The 19,551-nt window shown below is 40.8% G+C and overlaps 1 protein-coding gene across 1 annotated transcript in view; it reads right to left on the minus strand.

Moving 5' to 3' along the window:
• The window catches only part of LOC119907121 (dolichyl-diphosphooligosaccharide--protein glycosyltransferase subunit STT3B), an 87,488-nt gene extending 78,225 nt beyond the window's left edge, over nt 1–9,263 (minus strand). Inside the window, exon 1 of the mRNA XM_038724727.1 lies at nt 8,742–9,263. Coding sequence (XP_038580655.1) covers nt 8,742–9,001 — 260 coding nt within the window. The 5' untranslated portion in view covers nt 9,002–9,263. The remainder of the gene's footprint in view (nt 1–8,741) is intronic.
• Between the last annotated feature and the right edge of the window lie 10,288 nt (nt 9,264–19,551).

Consider the following 19,551-nt stretch of genomic DNA (forward strand, 5'->3'; position numbering starts at 1 on the left):
GATCTACCTGCTGCTGCTGAATAGTGAATTCCAGGGGAGTTTCTGCTAAATGTTGGAGGGATTATATTGAAGAGTAAAACTACTCAAGAATAAGCTGAGTTGAGCTATTTTAACTATTCAGTAATGCTTTAGAGATGCTTCAAGCAGCTGATCTCATCAAATGGGCTCTGCTGTAAGTAGTCTATCAGCTACAGAGGACATTCAATTTAACCTGAGGCCAAGGCAGACAATATAATAAATCAACCATATCCTCCATGCATAAAAACATAAAGAATAAACATTAGACATGTACATGCACACACAAACAAATAAACTGATGAAGCAGTGTTTGGAACAATGAAATCTCTTTGGCTCCACCACCAAAACCTCCCTCAGATTGGATGCCTGGCAGGCATTAATTTCTTCTCTCCCTCTCCGCCTCCTACCATCCCACAACTGTTTCTCTCACTCCTTTCTTCTCCTCTCTGTATGCAGGTGTGCTCGCCCACAGAGCTGCATGCTGACTCCTGTCAGTAAGAGGACAGGGATGTATGATGAGCACAGATCCTCCCTGTTCCCTCTGGCCCCCTTTCCCCCCCCCACCACACCAGAAGACATCAGGGACCACTTAGAAGCCAACATGAAGGAGAAAGGGAAAACACCAAGGCTGAGACAATATTCAAGAATTGTCTGACCAACAATAATCTACAGTGACCACAGACAAAGTCACAAGACTGTCCAACAAGGCGACATTGGGTTCTCTCATTCAAGTATAATTCCACTTGTTTTCCCTTGGGATAAGCCCTACTTTAGGATTGAGTCTGCATCCTCTACACCTGTTGGGCTTTCACAGTGATTGTACACATCTAAAGTCTGACTTTGCAACCCCTTTCCTAGATATGGGCGATATGGCCAAAAATGTTATGATGAAATTGTTTTATCATTCGATATCAATAATTATCACAATAAATGTCAAAATCTCTTTTTTTTTTATGCCAGATATTGCGAATCTGATTCGATTTGCAATTTTTTTAAAATGGAGGCTTTGCTAAAATATTCACTGCCGGTCTATTTTTGACTGACGCCATGTCAAGCAGCACAGAGCAGATTAACCAAATAGGAAATCACAGACACGGAACAGCATACAGAAGCTGGTCGATTTTCAAAATAAAACTCCCTTTGTAGACTCCCGATCGTACATAAACAATAAACACAATTAAAACAGACCAAAACAATACACAATTTAACTATGTAGCCTACTTAACTACAGTAGAAGCACAAAAATCAAGGACAACTGAACAAAAACAAAATCTGAATAACTCACTAATGCTCTGTATAGGATATGTAGCCTGCACAGAACGGAGCAGGCTCACAGAGGGCTGTTCCATAGCTGAAGCACACAAAATGACAAATTAACAACATGTTAACAACATGTAGGCTAAACACTCTGCTGAACACGCTGCTGAAACACTTCAGTGTGAGTTGACACCGGACAAAACTGCGGCAGAGTCGCTGCCTGTGTCTGTTCGGCCAGCGCCATTATCCCACACGTTTCCTCTAGTTTAGTTTGTTGTTGTTGTTTGTTGCACGCCATATGCCCGCTCTGATTGGTGAGGACAAGTTTATTGCGATAATTATCATTGTTTTTTTGCAATGACCTACGCTTACTCAAAACCTACACCCTGTAAACTCTGGCCAATATTACTTGTCCAACATCTCTCAGTTCACTGAGAAGAAGAGTGAAGGGGTGTCTGTGGTGGTGCTGGGGGAAACCCAATTTAAGAAGACTGCTGACCACACAGTTCTGCAACTGTTGCAAACAAAGCTATTGGAAAAGACACAAGAGAACGCACTCGCACAGGCATTCAAAAGAGTGCAGTCAATTACAGCCTTGCATTTGTTAAGCGGACACGTCGCTCCTTCTGTTTTTCCCGCAGACGGGTGGGTTCTGCTAGGATGGGTGGTCATGGAACAACAATCACATCAAAGCGCACATGACAACACAGAACAAACAGCTTGACAAAAGCTGCATCAACCACGCACCTCAGCACTGCATGACATACACTGATGAGTGTGTATGTGTGTGTGTGTGTGTGTGTCCGTGCACATGAGTTTGTCCAGTGCTTCTTGTAGCATTTTCTGTAGATGAGAACACAGGGGATACATTTAGTTCTGCTTCCTAGATTTGTTTCTGAGCTTACTCCAAGATCAGTTCCAGTAGATGATACAGCATTTGAAACAATTCCATTTGGACCTTTATATCAAGACATGAGGTATGCACAATACAAGGAGAACAGTGCAACAATACAGCCTGTGATATGACAATATCCATGTGTACTTTCTGAAATGTAGGCTAATTGCTAACGCACACCTTGAAATTCAACCTTTTAACATAATCCCTTTATTAGAGCAAGTCTTATTTTTCCTTCAGGTAACATCTTTCATCAGCATCATTGCAACCTTTGAAGTAACATTTTCAAAGACAAACTTGCTGTATGAATAAAAATCCAGTTTAAGCGCAGTGGTTCAGACAATTACAGTGTTACACTTCAGCTATCGGCAGCTGTGAGGTGACTAACCACACTACAAGTGTTTCAATGATTAGTGCAAACTGCCCTTCAAACCAACACCAAAGCTGTCAAAACACAAAAAATAAAAAACACACATCTAAATGTTGCTACACAACCAAAAGCATCATTTCAGTGCCGTGTCATGTGGGTTCACATTTTCACATTAATGTTCTTCTCAGTGTGTTGGTCATCTGTTAGCATTCAAACCATAGGAAAGCAGTCATTTGGAAATGGAAAATAAGCATTACAATGGAGGAATCTGTGGTATAATCAATCGTTATACATTTTTGCTGAAATAAATAAATTGTGTAAACTGTGGAGACCCATTGCTGGTTAGTGAATGTACAGAATAGGAAACACTGCGATCTACATCCTAGATGTTGACACCTAAATTACAAGATCACACTCTTTAGCCTTCAATAAAGAGAGAAGGTTTGGAACAGTGCTCGAAGCTGTCGGAGGACAATGCTCTTAAAATCTCATTAGCGAACGACTGCCAAAACTAGAAGACTGTGGCTCAGAACGATGGGGCAGAGGACCAACTCAAGGTAATTTGCAATGACATTATTCTGTAGTTTGTACAAGCAGCGGGTTATGCTGAACCTCCCCCACTGTATGTAATTCAATGTAATTAAATGTTAAATTAAACACTTTAAACTGGCTCCAAACCCACTGTGAAGCTTATAATGTGCGAGTGAGCACACAAACACAAATATTGCTCCGACTGTGCAGCAGCGGCAATTCATCACGCTTACAAATTGGGCAACCTCTCAGTGCCATTATCCTCCATCAAGGCATCTGTGACTCGTGTGGCCTCCAGGCTGCTGACAAGCACCTCTTGTTAGGCAGCAATCTTGTAAACACTTTCAGAATGGCCCAACCAAATTGGCTGACAGGCAAATTGGGGGATAGAACAGGGGCATCAGCCACCTCAATTCTGTGTGAATGGATCGACTAGTGCTTTACACCTTTGTGCTATTTATTGCCCTTTGTTATTATCCTGAATAGCATCCTGGAATAGTTTGCAAAAAGCTTAATGCACACATTGTTGCAGGAGGAGGAGATTCAAATAAGCAGTCAAGTGACATAGAACGTTCCTGCTATATAATTAGCACAGCTTAGGTATTGTTAGAATTAGGCCAATATTTAAATTAAATGTTAACCAAAAAAACAAATCTTGTATCGGGCTGGGTTGTTAGCCAGGGGAGTCCCTGTACCTGATGCTACTTCCCATCTCAGCTTATCTACATGCCCCAGGTGCCCTGGAACAGATCTGTCAATCTACATCTCTCTCACACACACACACACACACACACACCTGGATTCAGAGACTCCCCAGCTATGCCTTACACTAGTCCTCTGCCCCAGCCTGGGTAATAGTACTTAATCATCAGGGTCTTGACATCAAGTCTCCTGGCTGAGGAGAAAGCAGCAAATAAAAAAGTTGTGAAAGGGAGAATTTAAATAAAACTGAGTGTGTTGGCTTTCTCAAGTCCTGAGTGTTGTGATATGACTTGTGTGCAAGGAGGCCTGGTCTGCAGGGCTGGAGAGCAGACAAAAGAGCTGGAGCCAATATGGTCAATACCTTTGGCACAGAGGTATGCTGTGAAATGACCAATTGGTTGCCGTGGTAACTCCAATCTATTAAACAAAGAATAATGTAAGCCTAGGAAACCAGCCTATAATAACCAGGGGTGGGCACTCACAAAAAAAAAAAAAAATATGTTCTACTGCAGGTAAGCGGACACCGTCCCAGCGCTGAATATTTCATAAGCTTCTGGACAGTCAGGGCCGGGGTTTAAGCAGGGATCACAGCTCCAGCCAAGAGTCTGGTACAAAGATCAATCACAACTTATTCTCCATTTTCCCACACTACTGCACTAGCTATGGTGTTGCTGTGCCAGCAGCCGCTCCTGGGATTGCCTAATCTACTTTGAAATAGACGTCATTTTTTTGTATGTGGGGGAAAAATGAGGGGGGGGGGGCACAAAAGCTGCTACACCCTCTAATTTTGCTGCCGTTTCAAAAACGCTGAGGTGGTAACATCACTTGTGAGCAGGTTTCATTTTCACTGCACTTAAATTTCATCCGCAAAGACAGTATTATCAAAAAGGGTCAGGAACACATTCTGGAGGTGTTAACAGATATCAAAGTGTTGTTTGAGATAGTGGAGGACTGCACAAGACATCTGCAAAACTACTTTCATCTGTATCACTTCCCATCTGCGGTTGTGTTAGACCTGCCAGCTTTACAGGTTTCCCCACCCAGATAATCAAGATACTAATTTAGCCAGTGACAGCAGTTGCTACAATTTTTATATTGGTGTTTCCTCAGAAAAATTCAAATCTGCTGCACCCAAATGTTTGCAAGAGGAGGGGCGGGTGAAAGACAGCATGCAGGATCAGCTGAAAGAAAGAGCAGAAATCAGGCGATGTCTTCTGATAGTTTTAGAGCATGTTAGGCAGTTTTCCAATCGGCCCATGGGCTGAAATCTTCTCTTAACCGTGTAACGTTGCTGTAGTGAGAGTGTGCATGCAGATGGCACAGAAACACTACAGCAGCAGATGGCACAAAATACTACAACCTCAACCATCTCTTGCCTTAAACCTGAACATAACTCTTTCAACTTACCTGAAAAAAAAACACCTTCAAGACTTATATAAACCATGAAGTTTTAATTTAGCACTCTAGCCACTTTTAGCTATATTTTAAAGAGAATTCTTTCCTAAAAAATAAATTACTCAATTAATCAATTATCAAAATAGTTAGTGATTAATTTCATAGTTGATAGCTAAATACAAATACAGTTTCTTTGTCACCATCATTATAAAAATGTGTGTTTCCGCTTTCAGTTATGTTAATTTTGTCACAACAGGTCCCCAACCCAGTGGTTAGTACCACAAACCCCTGATCCCTGGCCCCATGTTAATTTACATCAAATGGATTCAAATGAGTTTCATGCTCATGCAGATTTTAAATATGGGAAAAAGTAGCATTGGGAGAGTAAAAAGTTGGATCAGTGCATTTAAGTTAATGTTATTTATTTTTTGACCGACTGAAAACCCCAGCATTCAATTCATATTCATGTGAAGCAGAAAAAAAATGAAGCAAATCTTCCAACTAACAGTGCCGTGTAAATTTCTGGTATTTCTACATGATAAATGATGGTTAGTCAAATGGACTAACTGATTCATAAACTAATCATTTTAGCATCACTTACAGTATGTCCAAACACACCGCTTTAGTGGACATGGCTAGTAAAAGCTAATATCCTGTATGACACACTGTGAGCATCCGTAGACCTTGAGCAAAGATGCTGTCTTGTGAATTAACAACAGTTGTGATGCCGACCGGTCAAAGAGAGATAAGAGTGTGTCAGAGTAGATGTGTATGTCTGTGCTTCCGTACCAGAGTATCCAGCTCATTATTTGCTTGAAAGAGGACCCCCCCGACCCCCGCAGTCTACTGTCAGAATAGACTATTTCCTGACACAACCATGGTGGAAAAAAACTGCACTGCTTCTAAGGAAAGCTCCCCTCTCGTACACACATGTTTGCACCTCGCCGTGCAGCTTTCAGTTTAGTTACATTTTCCTTCAAGTAACAAAAACCTGGACAGAGAATTTGTATAAAAGTCAACTCAGGGAGCAGGAACACGTCTGTCTCTTCTGGAGAACCACTAGCAGCTCGGCAAACACTGGTCCTAAAAAATGTGAGAAAGGTTGAGGAGTTACACCTCCACAAGTTAAAGTCTAGCAGGCAGTCAAAAGAATATTTTTAGCACAAATCATCCACTAAATCATTGCCAATTAAGAAGATTGAACATAATTTGGAGTTGGTTAGAAAAAGTGAAATGCAATTTTAAGTTAGCTTTAGAGATTAATTAGTTTCAGAAATGGAGAAGACAAAAAAAATGTCACTTGAATGCCAATGGACCGCCTGTTCTTAAATTAATCAACAAATATCAGGAAAGCAAAATGAGCCAGATAATGGGCAAGTCATATCAGGGGCTTGCCCTACAAAATCAGTGCAGCTTGTGGTGTTTGCATATTTCAGCATAAGCTTGACATTTTGGTGCTTGTAAATAAATCCAGTCTTCATTCTTCAAATTGCCAGCTTGTTTAAAGGTAATGGTTAGCTATAGATAATTTGAATCTCTTTTGCAGAGGGGGACAAAAAAAAAAAAAAATCAATAACAGCACTAATCATGTGTGTCTGGGAGGGACAGCCACTTGCAATCAGCATCCCATTTTCCTGTAGTCTCAAAATACACGTTTTCTTTTCTCACTGTCAAAAAGATGAAGTTAGAATACGTAATACATCATAATCACAAAAATACCAGTTTCAGAGTCTACAAAAGAGACTGGAACAAATAATGCTCTATTTGGCATTCTTGGCAAAAGCAGTACTCGCTGGGGTCAGGTTTATGTGTTCATCTATACAAAAACTCTAGTGTTTTGGCCTCCATACACGCAGAAGTATTCCCGAGAGTGTTAAGGATTGTATAAATGTAGGGGAATGGTTCTCAGCATGCTGATCAGAATAACTAGAGGCGGGGGAGAATGTTGCAAGATTTAAAAATAGGCAACTACAGATTGGCGTGAATCTGTTTTGATAAACATATTTTCGTATAAAATTATGATTATTTACAGCAACGCTTCTTCTAATAGTAAAGTGGACCACTGTAAAAATACAAAAAAAAAAACATTACTTCGTGGCTGAACTCACCATTTTGCACATGTAAGCCTGCAAGGGATTGTTTCATACAAGCATTGCTTTGTTTTCGGGGTCCAAGAGAAAACAAGAACAGAACAGATGTAGAAGACTCATAGCTGCAAGGGCTTTTAGACTTTTGAATATCAAAAGGTTGACACTGCTTTTTTTCCCTGCAACATGCTGCCAAAGAACTGTGCAATTTTATCTCTGCTGCTGTGAAAATTGATGCTGCTGTATAGCCTCATAATGAGGCAAACAGCTCCCACTTTCACAGTGAAGTGCCGCAAAACAGTATAGGTAATACACCAACTGTGTGACCACCCCGGAAGTTAGTCGGATATATGAAGTTTGTAAAGGAAAAAAGTGCCAATGTGGGAATACTCATTAACAGTGCTAGGGTCAGTCCTTGCTGCAAATTCCAGCCTCAAAGCAGGATCTAGCTCATCTGAACCATGTGGAACCTCTACTAGCTACCTAAGTGTTGGCCTTTTGCTAGAAAACTCAATCAAGTTATCAACATAATTGAGGAGGTATGTCACCCTAAACAAGATGGAGCACCTGTCCTTGAAAATTAATAAATGAATGCATCAGTCGTGTTGTCTGAATGCCAGATTGTATGCCAGCATTGAGGGAATGACATTGCAACCAGGCCGACATTTGTGGGCCCATGTGACACTGTTACAAAGCGGAATAATCCTGCATTGTGATGACAGACATACCAGACCGGATCAGTTGGCTTCCGGGTTATAAGCAGTCTACAGTTACGATGAGCTCCGGCAGTAATTTGCGCGAAAGCCTGGTAGTGCAGTATGCATTTCTCTACGCAACATTTATAAAATCAAGAGGAAGTTCTATTTAACTTTATCCCAGCAGTAAAAACAACCCTCAACCAACCATATCGACCACCGCTGATGCGAAATCCCCATATAAGCAACCACAACTTCACCCGCTCACAATGAATTGAGTTTTCAATGAATTAAAACGCGCGCCGATTACAGAGACATCACGCACGTCTTCCTCCCAGTTACATTCACACATGCTTTTCTACAATCCAAAAAGTTGTACCTGCAGGTGAAGCCTCCACATACGGCTCACTGCAGATATTATCTGACTTATCTGACATGCTAAATCTACATTAGAGTTGTCAAACCACACTAACTAAATGTCAAGGACCCCGAGACAGACTACATATCAGGGCACTGACCCCACAATCTGTATGTGTCACATCGACAGCACAGAAAAATCGTGTCGTTGGTCATTATGGGGGGGAAAAAAAACAGTTGTTTGTCTTGAATGTGAGGAGCTAACATTAACAGAACATCAAAGTAGTTGTTAAAAACAGTCGCTGTTATTGTGCAGACTTCCAAAGAGTAAAATAATCTTTACTAAATAGAAGACCCCCTGGAGTCATTTGGACCTCAGTCCCTCTTTTTCTCCCATGCACTCATCCTGACCTGGTAAACGTTAGCTAGCTTACCATGGATCAAACTCGTGGATGATGCTCTCGAACCGGATCACCGCGAAAAGTCTGGAGCTGAATCCGGCCAGGCAGGCCAGGAAAAGAATGCTAAACGAGAGTAAAGACTGCCATCCTGCTGGCTGTGTCAGTCCGCCAGACAGGCCTCCTTTGCCCCCTCCTCCTCCCGCGGCGCCGGGTCGGCTGTTCCCGTGCACCGAGCCCCCGGCATTGGTGGACGCTTTGTGCTTGCCGTCGCTGGCTGCGTGGTGCTCCGCCATTTCTGCGTGCGGTGTCGGTTGGATTTGCTAGAGCGTCCCTCCTGCCAGGCTCCTGTGTCTCCGTCCACTCTTCACTGTCGTAAACTCCCTTTGTTTTGTGCCCGCTCTCCTTAGATATTCTCTCTCCTGAGTTCCCCGGGCATATATATATGTTTTAATTCAGAATCGCTGCTCCGAGGGACAACCGTCACATCCCGAGACGCACACTCATGCGCCACATACCGAGCCTGCAACAGTCAATTCGCTTCACGATCGAACGCCGGTGGAAAGGGGCGGGATATATGCGGTAGGCGGGGCGTTAGAAAGCTCTAGCAACCTATCACAGATCGACATGTACGAGAGGGCGGGATCTTACGTCATTAAGCAAATCAGAGAGCCACTATGGCTAGATAGAGAGATGAGTCCACCAATGGAAACACAGTAAATTATAGCTGCGACTGATTGAATTGAGGATTATACCCTGTTACATATAAAATTGAGTCATTCTGTTGCTCACTATAAATAAAAATCCGTATTACTCAGCTTAGTTGGCTATATTGAGTTGAATTAGCAATTTTTCATAGAGAATAACAAAGAGTAGATAATGTGCTCACAGCCCAAAATCTAGATGGAAAATGTTTCCTTGCAGCTAAAAGCTATAGGCAGGTGTGTGAAGATAAATGTTCTCTATGAGTGCAATATTTCTGTTGCCCTTGGATGTTCTAGACTGGGTGGTGGATTGGTAATAAAGATTGATGTGTCTCATCATTATTATGTCCCCCAGCAAAGACAAGAACACAGCATTTATCATTCTCTTAAACTCAGGATGTACTTTCACAACTTCCCTGAAGCCTTGAAAGCGTATATAAGACATTTTGAACATTTTAAATAAATGCTCAAGTTTTTTGATTTACTGTATACATTTATTTTGTGCTTGCGCAGTTTCATATAACCATGAAACAGAGACAGGAAATATTGATTTATTTGAGATGTGATTTACTCTCAATGGGGGAAACAATTGTCCGACAGTCTGTGTAAAGAGATAGAAACAACTTTGTTTAGGAGTCAAAAAAATCTTCTTCTCAACTCTTTTAAAATTTGTTGCATATGATATAGCTGCGAGTCTAGCCTACTGCACAGTGCTTCATCTTACTAGCATTGTACAACCAAAGGAGCCTGTTTACCAGCAGCTCAGCAATAATTGCTTATCAGAGTATCTATGTATGTTTTTCTGTTTACAATATAAACAAGTTGGTAATTATGTCCATTTTTAGTACTTGATTTGAGAGTAAACCATTTGCTGAATTGAAAACTTCACAAATTGACCCACTTTCCCATCTTTACTTTCCATCAACAGTGTTTACAGCTACCCCGTCATCCATAAGATCATGTTTTTTTTTTTTTAAATGTAAATGAAATATTCATGTAGAAGAATTGGACTGAAGTTTGAGATGGCTTAGTGCAGCTTTGGATCCAGGCTATCTTCTGAACAGACAAGGAGGAGATAAGAGGGAGATGAGAATACAGCGCTGGAGAGACGGGGAGATGGAAGGCGATAATAAAGGAGAGTAAAAGGATGATTATGAAAATTGATGGGGGTCATCATGGAGAGTAGATGGAGTGGCAGGAGTGGATAAGAGTTTTGAGTTCATGAAGAGATCACAAAGTCTGAATCCGGCAGTACCACAGAAAGTATCACGTAAGGCATATGCTGCGGCTGAAAGTCAGTCCCAAAAAGAAGTCTTACATACATGCACACCCACACACAACACACACACACGCGCAACACTGTGTAAAGATACAATGCATGCAAATACATGTGATCCCACACACACATCAGCACATGCATGCTGATGAATACATCTTTATGTACACACAAGCAGACACGTAACCAATTCCTCGATCATTCATCAAGGCCTGCTTATGCTACTCTACCCCTTCACCTTTCCCCGTCTACCTTGAAATTCTGAATGGATGACCTTTGAGACAAATAGAAATGCTGGCTCTGAAGATTGCTTCAATCGCATCTATTGTCAAAAGGCCAAACCCAGATAAAAGCCAGCCAAAATGAGTGCTGTTGCCAGGCAGGGCAGATTTGCTTTCCTTTCCTTCGTCTCCAGAGGCAGACTTGAATGTTTTTGTTTGTTCTGTCTTTCTTTTTTGTTTTTTCTCCAGGAACATTACAGTTTGCCGGTTTTATGTTTGGCCTTCTTAGGTGTCTACACTTCTTTACTTTGCCACAAAAAAAAGCTTAAGATGCCTGGCATGAAACACTCTTAACCTTTCTCTCTGTCATCTCTTTGGTTTGGTTGCATGTGTAAGGGAGTTAGAAAGCAAGAGAGAGCCAGGTGTCACAACAAGTCAAGATGATAATAATCTACATGCCTGTTACACATTTTTAAAGTAAACTGATGCAACTGAAAATGTTGCAACTAGCACATCCTGAAAGTTACAAACAGCTAGGGTATCATCTAGGTGCATTACTGTCTGGCTTCAGCAGTTTGTCTCAAGATGCATAATCATCTCAAATCTCTCAATCAGTTGTGCACGGTGTTACGTAAGCATATGGAACAAAGCAACGAATCCTCTGTGAATGTGTTGTTTCTGATGAAAGCAAAGTTTCTGTACATTTTTAAAGGAAGCCTTCAATATAATGCAGATGCTCAGGAAGGAGGGAAGGAATAAGATGTTGTCGTTTGTTTTTAAGGCACAGACTGCAGTGTGAGGGATGTCTGAGAAGCAGGCACATTATGTTCCCAGATTCCTGACATCCTTGCAAAACACATCAGTGGAAGCTGTGCAATGGAAGCAAGGAGAGATCACAGATGAGTGTTATAGATCCACGTTTTATCTATACCCACTCTGTCCTATTGAGGGTCATGTATAGCCTTTCCTAGCATGCAGTGGAAGGCAAGAAACACCAAATTGATTGCCAATCCATCACAAAGACACATTCACAACTATGTAGAATCTTCATTTCACCAGCTTCATGTCTTGCAAAACTATACACAGAAAAGAAATTTGAGACCGGAACTGTATTGTTGTGTTTGTTTGGCCAATGTTGTTAAGTTGTCATTGTCTTTTAATTCTCTTGGCATTGCTCCCCTCAGATTGCCTTGTGCATCATTCACATGTGCAGCCTAACATGGGGGGAAATCGACTCTGTATATCCTCTGAAGACTCCATAGAGTCTGTCTGTGAGATCCAGAGAAAGAGGATGATTAGCCAGTGCCTGGGGATCGCCATGAACACACCGATCTGCGCCACAATCATTAACAGAAATGAGAGCACTAAAAGAAAACCACTTAGCATCCCAATGATGTTCTGCATCCAAATGTTATGAACTATTTATTTACCTGTCGTCAACAGAGATTAGACAGTCTGTTTTAATAGTCTTTAAGAAGCTGTCAAGCATCATAATGATTGGCTCAAGGTCAAATTCCATGTGTCATAAAAAATAACTCCTTGTTTAATTCAGAAAACGATGTATTCATGTTTGAAGAGGTTTCTATGACAACAGCGTTTGATGACATCTTGAGTGCAATGATGAGTCAGAGGATGAAACAAATAACATAAAAACACAAGTTATGACTTCATGTAACTTTTACTTGAGGATGTGGGGTCTTTCACTTTTCACATGCACGCTGTTACCTATGTGGCCTCATCAGTGACACACCATTTCACACTGAACATGCCTCATTTCTCCAACAGCCAATGGGGCACAGAGATGCTTTGCTGTGAACATGAGCCACTCAGTCCCAGGCAACACGCAGGGATGATAATCTACAACTGCGCAACATCTAAATATGGACTTTGATGATGGAAGGTGTGCAGGCACAGGATTGGCCATGGGTATCACCTTGTATGATAGGACTGTTAATCTTGATAATGTCATGGGTGATCCACAGATTATCTATAGCACTGCATTACTTAGCTATTTTTATACCACGCACAGTCAAGCTCTGAGTCTTTCTTTAAAGAAAATTGCTTGTTATGACAGAATATGAAATAGCAAGACTGTCTTTTGTTACAGAATATGGCGTGATCTATCATCCCAGAGATCAGAGAGCTTTGCTCAATTTATAAGGCTGCATCTGCCTCAGGATGCCGTTGCATTCATTGCATTCATCTGTCATTTTCCAAAGCACATGAAAAGTTATTTCTCCCTAAGAGGCTGTGAACTGCAGAGGCAATGACTGTTTTGATTGAAAATGTATTTTCATTTTTTTATTTGCTTACAAAAAATACTTGAATCTACCACATCTCCAAGAAGGGAACAAAGCAATCAATTCAATAATCTTATCAATGAAAACTTCCATTTTTGACAAGTGAAATAAAAAATGTAGATGTAAAAGAATGTATCACTGTTTTTGATAAAAGTCAGAGTTTTACATCTTTTTTTTGCAGAAATCATAATTTCAAATAATTACACAGTCAAATATATCATTTCATTTCTAATCAGGCTTTTAATCACAATAATTATTCCATGAAATTATACAGTAATTATGCAGTTATGGAATAGAAAAAATAATATCTTCCACCTGAATGCATAAAGAGGACCTTTAACATAAATAAGGAAAGAACACTAATCTTTTTTTTTTTTCTGAAAGCAACTCTCAAGAACATATCAGCACAGAAAATTGCCTGTAAACATTCACAGTTCACCACATTCATCAAGATTGATTGTGACCTGTCAACACAGCTGAAAGTGCCTGCAGTGATACTTCAAATCCTATTGGCATGCTGCATGAAAAGTTTATAAGAAAGTTTCAATTGATAGAGCAAAAGCAAGGGAGAGAGGGAGATGGGGTGAAATAAGGAAGAGTGAGTTACTAACCTGAGCTCAACAGAGATGTCAACTGTCTGCAGGCAGAATGTCAGATTCTGAAATGTTGGCATGCATTTCTCTCTCTTCAGAATAACAGCTGCCTTATCAACATTTCCCTTGCTTTAGTATGGTTCGTGCAGCCTCTGTATGATGTCTTTTGAGGGGGCTTGCATTCAGATATGAGAAATGTAGTGCGTATAGATAACATTTGAACTTCGTCTGACATGATCCCCGCGAGTGCTAAAAAAATATGACTCACGTGTTGAAAATTGAAGAGTGCCTCCCAATTTCCCAGCTGCCTCAGCTTGACAAATGACCCTTCTTTCACTTTCCTGGGTGGCCAACACGGGCTGTCTCAATTCAGAAGACAGCAGATTTATGTGATGTTGTTCAGTGACAGCCCTAAAACCTCTGTGGCAAAATTACAGCGGCAGCATTCAAAACAAGAGGAGCAGACCCACCTCACTAATATTATTCTGCTGTGGCGACAAAGCACGCCTCTCCAATTCTCCAATACAGAGATCATGCATGAATGAACTTGTATTTATAAAAATTTTAAAGCTCTTTCATATAATGTGCAAATACATTAAATGAAATGCAAACTCTGCTGTTTTTTTTCTGACCAAAAAGCACTTTGTAATGGTGGTTCAATACCAAGTGGCCCCCTTGGTCTGGACTATGCATCTCTGTGCTCAGCCCGTGTCCAATCGATTCTCCTCCTGGTTGCCCTCAATCAGTCATCTGGCAAAACAGAATTCATGCCTCCAAAATAACGTTAAACTTAGCTGGATCCATTGAGTATGGGGGAGATGGGATGAGGTAGAGGGAGTGGGTGGAGGTTGTAGGATGGGCAAAAGAAACAGAGGGAGAGACAGAGACAGAGACTTCCAGCCATCTTCAGTGCCGGTGAAGTTGTCAGTTACAATGCCTCTGCTGTGCACCAGAAGGACACAGTGTACACATTTAAATTTGAAATCTTAAAAAACACAAATCTTTGCTTGTAGTTAGTCAATGCATACAATTTAGCCTTTTTAAGCAGAGTTTTGACTGATATTTGTTGGAGGGAGAGTGCTCCCAGACAAAAAAGCACTGCTCTCATATTTGTCCATTAAATATGAAGCTACAGCCAGGATGTGGTTAAATTAGATAGCAAAGAGACTGGAAGCAGGTGGAAACAGCTAGCCTAGCTGTCTCCAAAGTTCAAAAATCAACTTAGCAGCACCTCTAAAACTCACCAATTTATATGTCATATCTCTTTTATTTAATCTACACACAAACATATATGTAACATGTTAATTTCTGATCTTAAAGAGATGCTAACAATTTATTTCAATCTTTAGACAACACCAGGCTAGCTGTTTTTCTCTGTGAACAGTAATCACGCTATGCTAAGCTAAGCTAAGCTAACATTCTCCTGGGGTTTTTTTGGCTTTATATATTCGATGGACAGACATGAGAGTTGTATTGATCTTCTTCGTGTAATTCTCAGCAAGAAAGCGAATTAGCATGTTTCCCAAAATGTTAATTTAGTTCTTCCTTCCTACACAAGACTTTGGGGGAAATAAACCCATGGCAGACATCTTGAGTTTTTAAAGCAGGAAAAAGCACAGGTGTAAATAATAACATTAATGGCTTCATCCGATTAGGTGCCCCAGTAAGCCATGTCAGTGAGTGAGCATGCGTAATACCAGAACCCTGGAAGTGGATCACCTAAATGGGATGCAGCTATCATAAATAATTATTAATTTCACCTGTATGTTTCCTGCAATGACAAGTCAGAATGTCTGCTGTGAAAAGAGTCCATTAGTAGGGGTCTTTTGCAGCCTTAATGCAATATAAGATGCAGTGCTTGTATAATACGTAAATAAATACATTTCGCAGCTGCAATGTGGAATTTTATTGATGGTGATGCATTATTATTATTATTTTGTCACATAAGTTATCCCAGGGATCTGTGTTTTTAGTTATTTCATCACTGCTTCTTATATCTTACATTGACTTTGGTTTACCTTTGAAGAAAACGTTTGCACGTACATTATTTAATAATGAGCTGTCTATGAAGTCCGGACAGGTTTTAACAATGCTGCAGCAAAGATGGCTGGAGATTAACACGGTCACAACAGGCTCATTGCAGTCTCTCACAGAACATTAACTGGAAAGGCAATCACTAAATTATTTGTGAATTGACAAATTAATATGGGACACAGATTAAGGGATATACTGAGCCAAATTAGTCCCCAAATCGTCGTCACACCCTACATGCAACTAGGGGATGATTGATGTAGGGAATTAAATGGAATGGCATCGTCCTTGTTGGCTCAAATGATCAACTCATTCCAGCTTTTGTTGGAGGGAAAATCACAGCATAACTGCCAAGCTCTGGTCTTGTCAAATGTAAGCAAACAACCCTCTTAATGTATCCTCCCAAGACAAACAGCTTCAGATCAGAGATACTGCCATTTGTGACACAGCTGTGTTTGTCCTTGATGGGCTGTTTTAAAAAAAAAATTTTTTTGATTGTGAGTGGCTCGCTAGCTGAGAATATAATGGCACAATAGTTCATTCAGGCATAAGGAAATTAAAGTAATATCGGAACTATCAAGTCCACTACCATCAGACAAAAATGTCTGTGAGGACAGCAGGGGTAATGGCTCCTAATACACCAGCAGTTTCATCTCTCCATCTCTTGGCCTCGGCTGCCTGCTGCTCTTATCTTAACAGGCACATCATCCCCTGGACAACTGCGGCATGCAATTGTGGCTCAGGGCCTTAAAGTTTCTTCAAAAACGTGACTCCTGCTGCTGCCACTATCACTGCCAATAGCAAAGCTGCACGCCCCAAGCGCTGCTTTGTAATATGTCAACATCGAACATCTAAATCATATGGGCAGGCCTATTTGGAATTTACAAAAGGATTTGTTAATGACTGGGATGTTGGGGGAAATGGCCTCTGACATTAACTGGACCTGGAGAGCTGAGAGAGGAGGTAATATCGGAGTAATCTGTCTCTCTTGTCATCTCCTTAACTACTGGAGCTTTAAATATTGTTTATAGCTCTCACCAATCAAAACACTCCTTAGCAACTTTGATTGATGTATGAGGTGTCACCATGGCAACCGGCATGTGGGAATCATAAGTGACTTTGGCAGGAGAGTATCTTCCTTCTGGATTATTAAGACCACCTAAGGGGTTGTGTGAGCGTTTGCCTCTTTTTATATAAGTGTAAGCAATGACGAAATTGTTCTTGGCTAAACACTCTGCCTGCTGTTGCCTCCCACTCCAAGGGTTAATCGGGTTAGAAAGTATCATGACTGAGCAGCTGACGATAGTACATGTGGTGCTGCAGATGTGGAGATTTACCAGTATTAATGGAGCACTGCACACTGCTCTCTTGAGCCTATTTCTGATACATGGCGACAGGCGAGATATGAAGAGAGAGTGAGCGAATCAGGTTTTTAAGTTATGCTTGCAAACAGCAGCTGTTTAAATGCAATTAGGTCCCACTGAGAGACAAAATGACTCCAGTGTTTGGTGACTGGTTAGTATGACTCAGTATGACTGTTTAGTAATGGAAAGACCTGTCACATCTTGAGCTCAGGCCCTTCATTTTCACAGTGCTGTGCTTCCATTTTTTACCCTCAAAGAACAAACATCAGCTCACTGGGTCCTGCACTCCAGCACTTAAACCCAGTTGCTTCCAGAAACCATAAATGATTTCTTTGTGTGCGGCATCCTGTAGAACCACTACCCCCTCTACTGGTTAAAAGACAAAATGCAGGTGTTCAGGACAATATTCTACTGTAGGCTACTACTGTTACTTGCAATGAAGTAAATAAGTGATGTAAATAAGTGTGCACAAGCTCACACTGGAGGATTTGTAACAACTGACTGAGGATATGAGCGTGCTGAACAGAAAAAAGTTTGAAAAACAAACCAAAAACTGGAAAGACATAACATACAATGTAATTAATTTGTTCTCTTAGTTATTATTATGCAATTGCTGAATCCAAAACCGATTGAATTCATTTGCAAGGTTAAGCAATATAGACCAGCAACAGGATTAAACATAACAGGATTATTGTTGACTGACTCATGTGCTACATGATTCATGTGTAATTATGTCCCACACTGTTAACCAAACTGCACCTAAGTGTGTAGACCTATTTTAGGAGCTCTATGACTCCTGCAGTAGAATAGGATAAACTCATCTGAATTTGCTTCTAAACGATTGTTCTTTTACTGACGCCATAAAATGTTGAAAAAAATATGAAAAAGAGGTGCTTCCGGAGGCATTTAGAGGCACTCACTTTCTTAAATAAGCATCTCCCTTTGCTGCAGGAAAATTGGCATTGCATTATTTGATTGTGAAAAATGAAGAGACATGTTTCTTTTGACCCCCTGTGGTAATCCATTTATAATGTAAAATTATAAATCATTTATCATCAGCGTGTATATCACGTGACGTTGTCCAATTTATCTGTAGTGAAGCCCACACCAAGCGTGCCTCTGGCATAGTTTATGTAAATAGATCATGTAAACTGTAGTAAGGGCAATGGAAATCTCCCTGTGAGATGACAACGCAGCCCACTGTGGCTGATAAATCACTTTCCTACTCTTCCCAAGTACATTTCTTTGAGATTTCATGTATTGTCAGTGATGCTGCTTCACAACTGCTGCCAAGGTTAATGTGTTTTTGATGAAATAAAGGCAATTTTGAGATAATAGAATGAAAGTGTCACACAGCACATGGCTTGACAGAGGAGAGCAAAAATCACATATAACGCTGACATGACCACATAGATACTACCGAATTCTCTCCCATCGGGCTGTAAGCACTGATTTATAGTTTAATCTAGGTGGTCAGTTTTTAACCTCATTCTTAGCAGCATTGCAAAAGAGATTCTGGGAGCCAGTGGATGAATTAAAATCAGCTGCCTGCAAGACACAGACAGACAAACAGACAGGCAGAGAAACAGGCAAATAGTGGCATAGACAGGTAGGAAGAGAGCCACAGACACAAACAGAGACCTGTTCCACTGTGAGTCAGATGTGGGCTCAGGATGAAAGGTCTGTCAGTGGCATACACTGCAGAGATACTTTGTGCCAAACACTCTGCGGACCTGCTGAACCTCTTACCTTGGCCTCATCCAACACACACGCACACCCACACACACTCTCAGTGCAAAAGTATTAGGCACTATCTGTCAGTCGGTAGAGAACTGCCACCATTAAGGTGCATGACAACATAGTCTGAGATATTTTAGGCAACACCCAGAATATGAAGCATCTCGGTGGCCTCGGTGTAATCATGAATGAAGAATTGCAAAGTGTTTTTCAGTGCATGAATGAGTAAATGTGAGTGTATGCGTGCCAACACAAGCATGCAAATGTGTTATGTGTGTATATAGTATGCATGATGGAATATGCAGCTTTACATGCCAAAATGATGCTTTTGGGCATGCATGCATGACTCGTACCGATATGATTTAAGTTTCTGTCACAGTGTGCCAGGAGTTGAACATAAACTCCCTGTTCCAAGCCTGAGAGCAGCTGATGGTCGACCACAATCATAATTTTAGCAAGCTTGTCATCCTGCAGGAGCAGAGTTCCCCGATGATAAATTAGGTTATATCTCTCTATGCTCAAAGCAAAATTCCAGTGCATAAGGTGTATTAAAATGTGTAAATTTCTAACAAATCATATCATTCTTGCAGTTTCTTTTTTCATTGCAAGGTTGCACAATA

Source organism: Micropterus salmoides, unplaced genomic scaffold (genome assembly GCF_014851395.1).
Source record: "Micropterus salmoides isolate LMB-PRFRI ecotype aquatic unplaced genomic scaffold, ASM1485139v1 Ms_hic_scaffold_17, whole genome shotgun sequence".
In the NCBI taxonomy this organism is placed as follows: Eukaryota; Metazoa; Chordata; class Actinopteri; order Centrarchiformes; family Centrarchidae; genus Micropterus; species Micropterus salmoides.